General features: G+C 42.5%; 1 protein-coding gene across 1 annotated transcript; it reads right to left on the bottom strand.

Annotated features, from left to right (window-relative positions):
- Window positions 1-6,828: 6,828 nt before the first annotated feature.
- On the bottom strand, window positions 6,829-12,139 carry Awat1 (acyl-CoA wax alcohol acyltransferase 1). Its single transcript, XM_052171787.1, has 7 exons — window positions 12,064-12,139; window positions 10,888-10,995; window positions 10,564-10,634; window positions 9,734-9,938; window positions 8,938-9,109; window positions 7,175-7,374; window positions 6,829-6,983 (listed from the first exon to the last, which is right to left on the bottom strand). The coding sequence occupies exons 1-7, from the start codon at window positions 12,137-12,139 to the stop codon at window positions 6,829-6,831; spliced, it is 987 nt and encodes a 328-aa protein (XP_052027747.1).
- Window positions 12,140-13,673: the final 1,534 nt, after the last annotated feature.

The following is a 13,673-nucleotide window of genomic DNA, read 5'->3' as shown; positions in this document are numbered from 1 at the left end:
GGCACTGGATTTGATGGACAGAACAGGAATTAATACACTGGTTTATTTTTATTTAACTTGTTCTTCATTTTACTGAAAAAGATTAAAATGATTCCAGAAAAGAAGGTTTTGTCTTTATCCTTTTCTCTAATGAAACTTCCCAAAGAACATTTCCAAGATAGTAATCGGTGTTACTATAGTTTTAAGGGTACAGGTTAAAAACACTTGTATACAAGTTTCTTCACTGATGCAAAAAATGTGGTATATCTACACAATGGAGTACTATTCAGCCATTAGAAACAATGAATTCATGAAATGCTTAGGCAAATGGATGGAGCTAGAGAATATCATACTAAGTGAGGTAACCCAGACTCAAAAGGTGACTCATGGTATGCACTCACTAACAAGTGGATATTAACCTAGAAAACTGGAATACCCAAAACATAATCCACACATCAAATGAGGTACAAGAAGAAAGGAGGAGTGGCCCCTGGTTCTGGAAAGACTCAGTGAAACAGTATTCGGCAAAAACAGAACGGGGAAGTGGGAAGGGGTGGGTGGGAGGACAGGGGAAGAGAAGGGGGCTTACGGGACTTTCGGGGAGTGGGGGGCTAGAAAAGGGGAAATCATTTGAAATGTAAATAAATTATATCGAATAAAAAAAGAATTATGAACATCATGATGCCCATTTTTGTGAATTCAAATGGGAGGGAAATATATAGATATAGATATAATGACTGAGCTTTGACAAACATTGTAGACTTGCACTGCCTGCCTAAAGAAAGGTAAGGACAGAGGGTCTAAAGAATGAAGCTCCGTGGTACCAAGTGAGTTAGAGCAAATGCCACAGTAAGTCTGGCTTACCGTCCCTAACACTTCAAAAAGAACCTTCCCCTACTTCCTGGATCAGATGGCCTTCTCCTGGGGTCTCTGGTTTGTAGAACTGGCTGGGTTTCAGCAGGAACTTGGGACTCTTGTACTCTTCTTCCCTTTGGGGTCAGTTTTAATTGGCTTCTTTATTAGGCTGCAGACAGGTAAGTGATTAGCTACATGGTGTGATTCCAGGGGAGCTCATCCCTTTGAAGATAAGTTTGGGCTTTCATTGTTGCTTTTGTTTGTTTGAGAAAGGGTCTCTCTATATAACAGTCCTGGCTGTCTTGGAACTCACCTTGTCAATCAGGCTGGCCTTGAACTCACAGAGAATTCTACCTGCCTCCACCCCCCAAGTGCTGGGATTAAAGGTGTGCACCACCACCACCCAGCTCTTTCTTTTTCTCCCCAGATAGGAAACAAGCATGATGAAAGCTTGTGGAAGACTTAGCCACTAGGGTAAAGGTTAACAATTGAACACTCATTTATACCTGCTGTCAGAGGGAAAATCAGTCCTTCAAATCTTGAATGCTTTCCACAATTGTTTTGCAAAAATACCAACAATTATGGGAAAGATCCCAGGAAAAGGGATGCCTCTTGAGTCTTTATTTTTTCTCTAAAATTATTTTGGGTAATTGTTTTCTTACTTTTCTATTGTTGTGATAAAACACCATGTTCAATGTAACTTATAAAGCATTTAGTTGGGCATATAGTTTCAGAGTATTAGAGTCCATGATGACAGAGTGAAGTCATGGTGGCAGGCAGCTGGAGCGCATATCTCACAAACAGGAGGACAGTGTACCCTGGGAATGACAGGAGGCTTTTGAAGCCTGGCACTGTGACACACCTCCTCCAACTAGACCACACCTCCTAATACTTCTCAAACAGTTCCACCAAGTATTCAAGCATATGGAATTATGGGGGCATTCTCATTTAAATAATCATAGTAATGCAGTCCAAAAAGCACAAAAAAAATGCTTACCAAAAGAGACGACCATTCTTGAATAGATGCATCTACATATCTTTTATATATACATACATGTTTTAATTAGTTATTTCTCCTGTTACTCCTTAAGTTTGGAATAGACTTAATTTTCCCCTCCCATACTCCAGTTTTTGAAATTGAGGTGCTAAGTCTAGTGGACACTTGAAGATACAGAAGAAGTGAAGGTTCTCCTAGAGGTTGGTGTCGCATGTATTATTTGTCACTCTTCTATTATTTCTAGTCCCTTTTGCAACATTTATTCATTAAGTACATCAATAATCATATTATTTTATAACAAACCATTATTAACAATATTGTAAATAATATTGATAAGTTATAAAATTTTGATATTGTTTAGACTATATTACAAATTCACTATATTGTATATTATGTTTTCGATTATAAGATAGTGCTATATCATTTATCTTGTGGCTCACATTGGCATAGATTTTGCCATTGAGGGACTTTCATTTTGCTTTTAGGTCCCTTTGGTGTGTTCTTCCTCTTCTGTATTTGTTTGTGTATAGTGGAAATGAAATACACTCCTATTCATGCTTGGAAACCACTCTACCACTGAGGTATAACCTCCAGCCCTCATTTTACTTTTTGTTTTGAGATAAGGTCTCATTAAATTGCCCAAGCTGATCTTGAATTTACTCTGTACCTCTGAACAGCCTTGAACTATTATTTCTCTGACTCAGGCTCAAGTACTTATGATTATTAAGGCCTGATCCACTATTCCTTTCTGCTTTTTAAAAAAGTGAACCAAATTTGAAGTTTATTCATAAAAGATTTACCTATTTATTCATTTAATTATTCATAGTTTTAGAAATATGTCTCTCACTAATTGGGAGAGACAAGGATGGAAATGGGCATAGAAGAAGAAAAGGATACTGGGGAACTGGTGGATAGCACCCATATGCCAATATGAAGGTCAAGGTTTAAACTTCTGTACATTTGGTCTTTTATTCTTCCAGGGACCCATGGTGTTAAATTAAATATAGACAGCCTTGCTTCCATGTTGTGACCTTGGTGCTTTTTTGGAAAATTCTATTTTTATTATTACTTCCAATAGAAACAGGCAAGAACCCTTCAAAAACCAATTATCTGTGGATCTAATTACATTTTGATTTACTCTTTACAAAGTTTTAATTCATTCTGTAAATCTACTTTTACAAAACTTTCCTCCCATTCTGAGAGGATCCAAAATAAATTAGCCATTTCATATTACTAGCAGTATTCTCTGCCTTGTTGAGGAATTTGAACCTCTCATCCTGTAACTCAACATCATATTAGGGGAACTCTAAGTGTTCCATACTGTTTAATGGTATTGTTTGAAGTAAGGTTTCTATCTTTTAAGATAAGCTTATGGAAAATCAAAATGTTCAGACTTGCTCTTCCAACCCCACCTGCCCCATGACCTGCCTGAAGACTGGGTGCCCTGCACCTGCCCTCTGGATCCCAGATGCAATAGTGAAGTTCTCAATCCTCACCAGAGATGTTTGTTTCTGCTGTAGATGGCAATTAACAGAGAAACCCACAACTGGTCAACTGTGTAGCGATTAAGTGCTGCACTGTGGAATGCTTCGCTCTAAACGGGACATGCACATCCAGTCCCATCATCTTCTAAAGCTCTGAGATCATTGAGGAAGAGGAGGCAGAAAGATGACAAGAGTCAGAGGAGGTGGATTACTACAAGAAATCAATGTCTTTTTTTTTAAAGATTTATTTATTATTATGTCTAAGTACACTGTAGCTGTTTTCAGACACTCCAGAAGAGGGAGTCAGATCTTGTTCTGGATGGTTGTGAGCCACCATGTGGTTGCTGGGATTTGAACTCAGGACCTTCAGAAGGGCAGTTGGTGCTCTTAACCACTGAGCCATCTCTCTAGCCCAGAAATCAATGTCTTTGTACACAGTAGGGGGGGTCACAAATATGAACTTACAGCAGTTTTGACAGCATGCATTAAGACCTACACAAGCTAGACAAAATCCCAGCATGAAGTCCCACGTCCAGCTGAGGAGCTATTGGTAACTGACAGGTGCCAAGAAAAGAAGAGTTAGCTTTCCTTAAGGGAATAGTACCTGGCAGATCTGACATTCTCCAATGGATGGCCACATACTCAAAAATATTTAAGAAGTGTTCGGGACTTAATGGGTTAAAGCAGTGAGAACACATAGTTGAGTAGGTATGGAATGGGGGAGTGGATCTTGGAAGAGATGGGGGAAAGGGTGAATATGATCAAAACACAATGTATGAAATTCTCAAAAAATTAATAAAATATCTTTTAAGGGAAAATTACAATGTCTATTAATGTTCAAACTTTAAAGCCAAAGCTCAAAGACTCTAAACAGACTTCAGCAAGTACATCTATCTATTCTAGTGCTTCCCACACTCATTTTTACTATTGTCTTCTATGCAGTAATTATTAGTATCTAAGAACATTAGTGGTACCCAGAGCATAAGTTAGGGTATTTTGGTAGGGCCATTGTAGAAACAAGAAATGATTTTAGAGGGTGACTAATCAGATTTAAGATTCAGCAAGGTAGGAGCTGGAGAAATGGCTCAGTGGTTAAGAGCATTGAATGCTCTTCAGGAGGCCCTGAGTTCAATTCCCAGCAACCACATGGTGGCTCACAACCATCTGTGATGAGATCAGATGCCCTCTTCTGGTGTGCCTGAAGACAGCTACAGTGTACTTACATATAATAAATAAATCTTTCAAAAAATTGTTTAAAAAACCCCTATTTTTTAAAAAAAAAGATTCAGCAAGGTAAGTCTGATGGAAAAGTTGATTAAAGCAGATTTTACTAGAAAGAATAGCAATAGTCTATGAATTTTGGTAAGGTCTTTAACTGAATTACAACAGCAAGGGAGAGGAGGGGTGTAGTAAAATTGATATGACTTTGGGGTACAATGGGAGTAGGAAGGAAGGAAATGATTTGCCTGGGACAGGGCATGGTGAGTGAAAGGTGTTTATGGGGTGTGGTGGTTAGATTAGGTATGGTCCCCATACATTCATGAATTTGTATGCTTGGCCCATGGGAGTGACACTATTAGGAGGTGTGGCCTTGTTGGAGTAGGTGTGGCCTTGTTGGAAGGAGTCTGTCACTCTGGAGGCGGGCTTTGAAGCCTCAACCTCCACCCAGTGTGGAACAGTCTCCTTCTGCTGCCTGCTGATCAAGATGTAGAACTCTTAGCTCCTTCTCCGACACCATGCCTGTCTTCACTCTGCCATGCTTCCCATCATGGCAATAATGGACTAAACCTCTGAAACTGTAAGCCAGATCCAACTAAATGTTAGTCTTTATAAGAGTTGCTTTGGTCAATAAAACCCTAATTAAGACATTGGATATTGGTATATTGGATACATTTAGCTATTGCTTCTGAGAGAAGTTTAGGTTAGAAATAGACCCCAAATTATGTAAAATGAGAGAAGGCCTAACAGTCAAGAGTCAAGCAAAGGAAAAAAGAAAAGTAATCTAAATGGGCCTTTAACTTTGGGTTATCTGGTATATTTGAAAATATGTCCTACTCTTATTTTCATTTATCTATATGTACACGGATTTGTGCATGGGAATGAAGTGCCTGAGAAGGCCAGAAGGCATGGCATTCCCTGGAGCTGGAGATACAGATGGATAGAATTGCCCAATTTGGGTGCTGGGAACCAAGCTTGAGTCCTTCGCTTTAGCAGTATGTATTCTTAACCATGGGGCTATCTCTCCAACCCCTTAAAATGTCTCTTTTAATTTATTTCTTTAAATTTCTCAAAATGCAGGAGCTAGAGATGTGACTCAATCGGTAGCGTGAAATACAGATATCCTATTTACTGAACTTGTTCTAGGCCCTGGGTTCCATTCCCAGCATCACATAAGTCAGGCATGGTGGCACATTCATGTGATCCTAGCACTAAGGAGGTAGAGGCAAGAGGGTCAGAAGTTCAAGGTCATCCTCTGATACATAGCATTTGAAGCTAGCCTGGGCTATGTGAGATACCATCTCAAACAAACAAATAAGCAAAAACAAGAAAATAGAGTATCAGAATACACTTTTCAGAAAAAAAAACTATAGATAGAATTTAGTAAGAGTTAACATAGTCAAAGATCAGTAAAAGAAAAATGCATGTGAAATGCTTATGCCAACTGACAACTGATCTCAAGTAAGGCACCTTTTATCTGCTCAAAATCTTGCTTGGCAGTGGTGTGGAAGTAAGCCTTTCTCTTCTGAGCACAGAAGATTATTTTTAAAATTGTGTGTGAATAGTTGTAGCAGCACATTTCACAGTAGCTAAAAGGTGGGGGAAAAACAGATGTCCTTCCACTAGCGCCACTAGACAATAGGTTGTTATTCTGTCACAAACAATGGAGCTATAATATGGAGGAACCTTGAAAACATGCTGAAAGAAAGAAGGCAATCATGAAAGAACATAGGCTATATTGTTCCATTTACGAACAATGTTCAGACTGGCAAAGCCTTGGAGACAGAAGGTGAATCGGTGGTTGCCAGGTGCAGAGGGAGCGGGCAGTGATTGCTGATGTGTATTGGGTTTCTAGCGGTACTTGAAAGAACTCCAAAAGTAGCATGTGGTGGCCATTGTACAGCTCTCTGAAAATACTAAACACTGCTGAACTTTGCACTTTCACTGCCTAAATTTATGTCATGCAAAGTACATATTAGTTTATTCTTTTTATTAATATTTTTAAAAATTGGATTGGATTTAAAAATTTCAGGTTCAGAAAGTATGTGTGACAAGAGGGGTCTAAGGATGTCCCCTCTGAAGAATGTCTGGATGGGGATCCTCAGGGACAACTCCTGTAGGGGTGCAGGCAGGGGCAGCATTATGCTCACGAAGGAGCTCTTAATGTTCCTTCCCTGACCGCACACATAGCCTCTTTCATTTTCCTTCCTTTTCCCCTTTCCCAGAACTCCGGTTCTAGGCAACGCAGTTTCCTCTTCAAAGCAGGTGCTGCCTGCTCATGCACAGTCACTTTGATCACAAGAACATCAGCTTCTGGGTGTTGGAGCAGCCATACTGGACCTTGTGCTGCTCAAACAGCGTGTACAGGGCATCCATGTAGAGTGCATGGTATTTGTCCACTAGCTCTGGGCTTGGGTTTTTAACCTGGGGCAGTGGCAAAGCCTCCCCAACTGTTGAAAGAGATGAAAAAAAAAAAAAAAAAAAAAAGAAGAGTCAAAGTGCCAGATACTCTGGCCACTTCAATCAGCTCTCAGCTTCTCCCACTCTGCTGCCCTCTTCTTTGGTGGGGGGAGGGGTAAGATGCAGTTAAGATGGATGGAGGAATAGCTTAGCTGGACCTGAGGATGAGAGCAGCACTCACCTACAGTGACAATGGGTCTGTGGTACGGGAGGAGTCCCTTGCGGTCTTGATGGAAGCCTTGTCCATAGAAGACACAACAATAGAAACCGAAGATTCGGCGAAAGAGGCTTTGGAACTTGAACATCCGGCTATCCTCATGGAACAGTACCTGGTCATATACCTCCGTTTCTCCAAATGTGAAGGTCGGGACCAGATGAGCCCTGCAGGAAAATGCTCATTTCTCAGACTCAGGCTATCGTGGGAACCATGCTGGAAGGACTTTTGATCAAGAACAGGCACTCTTCCATTAAGATACAACATTAAAGGTCTAAAACATTTTTTTGTAACATTAAACAGGGTTCCCTATTTGGTATATCTTGTCTTGAAATTTTTCAGGCCAATGAGGGTATTATCTTTAGCCTGGATTACAAGGGCAAAATATAGAGACAGACAGGTAAGAAGAGCCAAGAGGAGATACTCAGAGACCCACATGGTGAAAGCTTCCAAGGGGTGTCAAGGAGGAAACACCTTAACTTCCTGCTAGAGAAATAATAAGATGTCAGTAATGTGTATAAATGCACATATAGGAAATGCCCCTCCCTCAAGGAGAGCAAACATAAGGTATTGTCCTTGGGATTGTAGCAGAGAACATTGTTTCTTTTCTAAAGGCCACAAGAACCCACTGTGAACAGTGCTCTATGAAAAACATCAGGCTCCTTAAGCGAGAAAAAGTGAACACAGCATTTTGACATGCTCTACTTGTTTGCTTCCTCATAATAGTGAGGCTATAGTAGGGAAACCCAAACCCAGGCCCAGAAGAATGAAGATTCTGCAGGCAGCCAGAGAGTAGCAGAGCCTAGACTAGAACCCAGGGCTCTTGGCTCCAACTCAGAGCTCTCCTTCTATGTCATCCTTCAAAATGATAGGCCCCTCAGGTGAGGTCATTTGAAGACAGAATTGCCTCCTCCCTGAGTATGCAGTGGAACAATTGCCCTTGTGTTCAGTGAGCTAGACTACTGAACTGGGTAGCCTTCCTCTTAACTCCGGCACCAGCTCCTTCAATTTTTCTTTTCCCAAAACACTGCACCTGACGTTTATCAATCACCCACCATATACATGGTGTGTGTTTTATATGAATGAATTCATTCATAACTTACTGGATCTGGTGGCTTAGATCTGTAATTAATGCTACCCATGAGGCAGGGGATCATTAGTTAAAGGTCTACCTGTACTATAAAGTCCAGTCACCTAATGCAGGAGGAACAATGATCAGCAGTCATGTTAGGAAGATGAAAATCCCAAAGCTTAGAATGATATCCCTGGATGCATGGTAAGTCAAATAGCCAGGGATGTTGTTGTTGCTGCTGTTGTTGTTGTATTGTTGTTGTTGTTGTTACTACCTGGTAGTGGGATGGAGCAAAGGGCCTCATGCATGTTAGTCAGATGTTGTACCACTCAACTAATGCCAAGCCTCATAAAGCCAGGATTTTAAGTCATGCTCCAGACTCCAGCTCTACTAGCCACAGAAACAATGGGGATGTGATTGACATGTTAGCCTAATTGCCCTGGGCATGCTCTCTGGGTTCAGAGTCTGACTTCATAGGAAGAGGTGCAGCTTGCTTAGAGGAAGCAAATGGCCTAAAGCTTAAAAAAAAACTACATCTATCTCTCCCTACTCAGTCGTTCCTGGGGGGGGGGACTCAAATAGTACTCATCTTGGTACAATCTACAGGGTCATATTGTGCAGAGAGCGACACCTACTCCTCCTGTTGGGGGCCACCTACCCATGTCGGAGGGCTGTGCGCACAAACCCCTTGCGCTTCTTGAGGATGAGGGTGGTGGTGTTAGGCACACTCTGGAGGGCCTCTCCCACTCCTCCCACAACAATGCCCACGAGGTTTCCAGTGCCATGGCTCAGCAGGTAGTCGATGGATGCCTGGCTCACAGAACACACGCCTAGAGAGAATGGAAGCGCAGAGAGGACAAAGTCATCAGGAGAGGAGCAAATGTCAGAGATGAGAGGCTGATTTCTGTGTTGCCATGACTCACGGGAGAAAAAGCTCAAGGAGACGGGGCAGAAGTGTGGTGAAGAGAAGGCCATGCAAATGTTTCACTTGAAATAATGTCTATAGGAAGCACTGGATGGGAGCTACAGCAGGGTGGTTTCCAGTGGGATAAATTAAACTTTCTGAATTTCAATTTTTCTACCCCTTTCTCTTAATAGCAATACCCACTGCTCATTGAGCACATACTCTGTGCCAGACATCATGTTGACTGCTTTACTTATTTAAGATACTATTCTTAAGAGAATCCTCATGTGACTGCTCTACTATTTTAGCACTATTTTTCAGGTGAGGAAGTTGAGTCCACTAGAAGTTAGCTGATTTGCCTATGATTTTACAGCAAACAACAGAGCCAAGATTTAAGCCAGAGAGGTTAACTCCAGGACATATGCTTTGGCTTCCCCACTAGGATTACGAGGCAAAGGAGTAGTGCAGTAGAGGAGAAGAGCCTTAGAAGGGTGCATTACAAAAGAGCTACAGTGAAGTGGACCAGACGCTCTAGTGAGTATGATCTCACCTTTGGCCATGATGTAGTCCCTAATAAGGGGGATCTTGAAGAACCAGGACAGTGTGGCCAAGTGAGGAGTGATGCCTGGGAAGGTCTTCGAAAAGCCTGTGGCCTCAGTGCAGAAGTTGCAGAAGGCACCGAAGGTCAGGAGACCATGGGGGTGGACCCCCATGATGTAGTTCTGTGAAGGTGACAGGTCCTTAGTCTTCAGAATCTGCAACCATGGAAACAAATGGCATAGAGGGTGGAATGAGCTCACGTGGAGCAGCAAGGTGAAGACTTGCCAGGGATTTAGGTATTCTCTGAACTAGCCGCCTAACAGGCAAAGCACCCAAGGGTGTCAAGAGACATGCACTTTGATCTCCACAGCCCTGGGGTGACAAGATAGGATCTGGGGCAAGTGGAGCTGATGAGCCACTTGCTTAAATGCTGCCACATCTGTGAAGCATTCCTTCTCTATCCTTCCTCGGAATCACTTCTGTGGCTTGCACCATGTGCCTTACCTGTTCTCCCAGGCAGATGGGAGCTTCTTGCTTGTGAACAATCACATTGTAGTTATTTCTCTGAAGCCCAAACATGTGGCTAGTGGAGATTTTTTTAATTTCAAGTTTTGAATTTGTTAAACTGAAGGATACTTTTCTTCACCCTATATAATATGGAAGGTCATTCCAAGAGTTTCCAAACTATCCCAGTGAAGTAGAGAAGACCATGCTATATATAATGTAACCAGACATGACACTTCACCAGGATGCTCAGTTTTCTTACAGACACTCCTAGTCATTTGGTATAATGCCGCTATTTTGAATGTTGAGAGAGACAGTGGGGGAAGGGACACTTACTGTAATGGGGAAATAATCCCTGATGTGGGTCCAGACATTCCAGTTCCTTACCCAGGCTGAACGCCTGCCACCTGAGACAAAAGTGCCAGGAGAGCATATTAGTATTGCCTTCCCGTGCCTTTTACTCACACAGAGATTCCCTAGAAACTTGGAGGGGCTACATCCAAGAGGAAAGGAAGACATCCCAGAATGGTTTCAGCTGTCTAGTGTTTGTGCCTCTAAGAACTTGGGAGAGAGGTGTGTGGTGTGGTGAGTGGAGCCCTCCTGAAAGCAGGGCTCTGGGTTATGGCGGGATGTTCTTTTGTCTAGGTTCGCGAGTCTTACCTTGATTTGGAGTCTTCCAGTCCAGAAATAACCAGACAAAGTAAAGTGTTGGTAGCAGCCACAAGGGTGTGAACAATAGGCCAATGAACAATGGCTGCACAATCCAAACTGAGAAGAGAGTAGAGCAAATCAAATTTGTACTGGTAGCAGAATTTGGCCATATCCAGTCCTATTACTACTACCACATACTTCCCACGCTCTGATCCTGGGCATCAGCATAGTCTAGGTCCTGACATTTGCCCTTCAGAAATTTCTTCTGTCACCTACCATGTGCAATCCTCACTTCTCCTCCTACCTTTCATCTCGTTCACCTGACTCCCTGTCTAGTCACCATCACCGTACTTTGGCTCTGTGCCCAGAACAAGCTTTTTGTCTACTGCTCCCATTCAGCTGTCATTTTCCCCTTCTTGTCCCCTATCTCCCATAGATCCAACATCCTAGAATTGCCATAGGGTATGGATCTACATTTCTTTCCTCTCAGATTCTCCATCTTTCTCTTGACCATTCCCATTCAATATCTCCATCCCTATTCTGTTTCCTATCCATTGTCCTTGTCCTCTTGCCAATTCAACACCCCTTCCATTGTCTTTCTTTCACTCCACACTACCACTCCACTCTCACAGCAGAAAACTCTGGCTCAAATGCTGGCTATACAGCTGGGCATGCTGGCATACACCTGTAATTCTTGCACACAGGGAGCTGAGACAAGAGGGTGAGTTAGACACCATGCTAATCACAGCCTTGTTCTTTAAATTTAACCAACCCATCAATAAAACACCAACAAAGGCCACCAAGAGAACAAATGGAGCAAAACCTCCACAGGCTCCATTTCTCTAAATCTAAAATGCTACCTGTTTCTCTGTGCTATTACAGGAAATCCCCGTAATCACATTTCCTCTCTACAGGTAGTACCGGTTAAGGAATATCTGGAATTAGCTGGTACATCCATATCTATTCTGACTGTGCTCCATGCTCCTGTCTGTTCTCACTGTGTCCTGGGGCTTCATCTCTTCCTTTTCTTTCAGGGAGCATAGAGCTCAAGACTCCATGGCCCAGCTCTCTAGTACTACTTAAATTGATCGAAAGACCAAGGATGAGACCATAAGGATATCGCCCAGGTCTGCCCCTTCCTTCTTGGGTTGGTTTCTTACTGTGCACTCTTGATTCAGTACTCACAGATGGCAAGGTAGCTCAAGGGCCACTGCAGAAGGCTCAGACTCTGGAAGTATTCAGGCTTCGTAGAGCAAGACATGATACCCAGGGCCTTGAGGGAGGTAAAGGTCCTAGAGCCTGTTCCAATGAAAGGTGCCACCAGTCTCTGGAAGCTCACTTAACAGTGACTGAGACTATGAAGAGCTGACACTTGCCCTCTCCCCTCTTTTCCATAACTCCCTCCCCCCACCCACTGCAGAGGCCTGTTCAGTAGCCCTGGGGACTGCCCACAGGTCTAGCCCCACCCACTGCACTTTGACTCTTTCCTGTGACTATGAGGACATCGGGATAAAGAAAGGAGAACATGACTGTCATCCAGTCTAAGTGGCAGATACCCAGAGAGAGGAAAGTCTCTCACAGGCCACTCTGAGACTACAAGGCCTATATAAACTGAAGAAGACAGCTTGTGAGAAGACTGAAGGTTATAGGGTGAGGGGCACCTGGAATTGCGTCTGTGTTGCCCTCACGCAGCCTGATGAGAGGCTGCCCTGCCTCATGCTTTTCTGCATGTACATAAAAGTAGAGAGTGGAACAAAAGTTCAACTTTATATTTTCATTAAGTATTGTGTGAACCCTAGCACTGGAAAAACAACAACAACAACAACAACAAACCCCAACTGTTAACATTTTGGCATAATTGTTTATCAGCCTGCTTATTTGGGAGGAGTGTTTTACAGCAAGTGTGACCCTGTACCATTTCTTTCTTTCTTTTTTAAATAAATCTCTCATCTTATAGTAGCCAAGAATTAGTGAGAGACGTTTATTTTTTTCTTCTTTTTATTTTATTTTTTTATTTACATTGCAAATTATTTCCCCTTTTCTGGGTCCCCACTCCCCGCAAGTCCCATAAGCCCTCTTCCGTCCCCCTATTCTTCCATCCACCCCTTCCTACTTCCCTGTTCTGGAATTCCCCTATACTCTTGCACCGAGTCTTTCCAGAACCAGGGGCCACTCCTCCATTCTTTTTGGACATCATTTAATTTGTGGATTATGTCCTGGGTATTCAAAGTTTCTAGGCTAATATCCACTTACCAGTGAGTGCATACCATGATTGATCTTTTGAGACTGGGTTACCTCACTTAGTATGATGTTCTCCAGCTCCATTCATTTCTCTAAGAATTTCATGAATTCATTGTTTCTAATGGCTGAATAGTACTCCACTGTGTAAATATACCACATTTTTTGTATCCATTCCTCCGTTGAAGGACACCTAGGTTCTTTCCAGCTTCTGGCTGCTACAAATAGGGCTGCTATGAACATAGTTGAGCATGTGTCCTTATTGCATGATGAAGAATCCTCTGGATATATGCCCAGTAGTGGCATAACAGGGTCCTCAGGAAGTAACATGCCCAGTTTTCAGGAACCGCCAGACTGATTTCCAAAGTGGTTGCACCATCTTGCAATCCCACCAGCAGTGGAGGAGTGTTCCTCTTTCTCCACATCCTTGCCAACACCTGCTGTCTCCTGAGTTTTTGACCTTAGCCATTCTGACTGGTGTGAGGTGAAATCTCAGGGTTGTTTTGATTTGCATTTCCCTAATGGTTAATGATGTTGAACATTTCTTAAGGTGTTTC

The sequence above is a fragment of the Apodemus sylvaticus genome, chromosome X (assembly GCF_947179515.1).
Source record: "Apodemus sylvaticus chromosome X, mApoSyl1.1, whole genome shotgun sequence".
NCBI classification, from domain to species: domain Eukaryota; kingdom Metazoa; phylum Chordata; class Mammalia; order Rodentia; family Muridae; genus Apodemus; species Apodemus sylvaticus.
The sequence above is the reverse complement of the archived record's forward strand: the minus strand, read 5'-3'. Positions and strand labels throughout refer to the sequence as shown.

Bases quoted from the DNA above. Each gene is read 5' to 3' on its own strand.
- Awat1 (XM_052171787.1), bottom strand. From the start codon at position 12,139: ATGTCTTGCTCTACGAAGCCTGAATACTTCCAGAGTCTGAGCCTTCTG. The intron at 9,939-10,563 runs GTAAGTGTCCCT...CCATGGTTGCAG, and splicing joins GGGATTATTTCCCCATTACA to ATTCTGAAGACTAAGGACCT. The intron at 9,110-9,733 runs GTGAGATCATAC...CATTCTCTCTAG, and splicing joins GGACTACATCATGGCCAAAG to GCGTGTGTTCTGTGAGCCAG.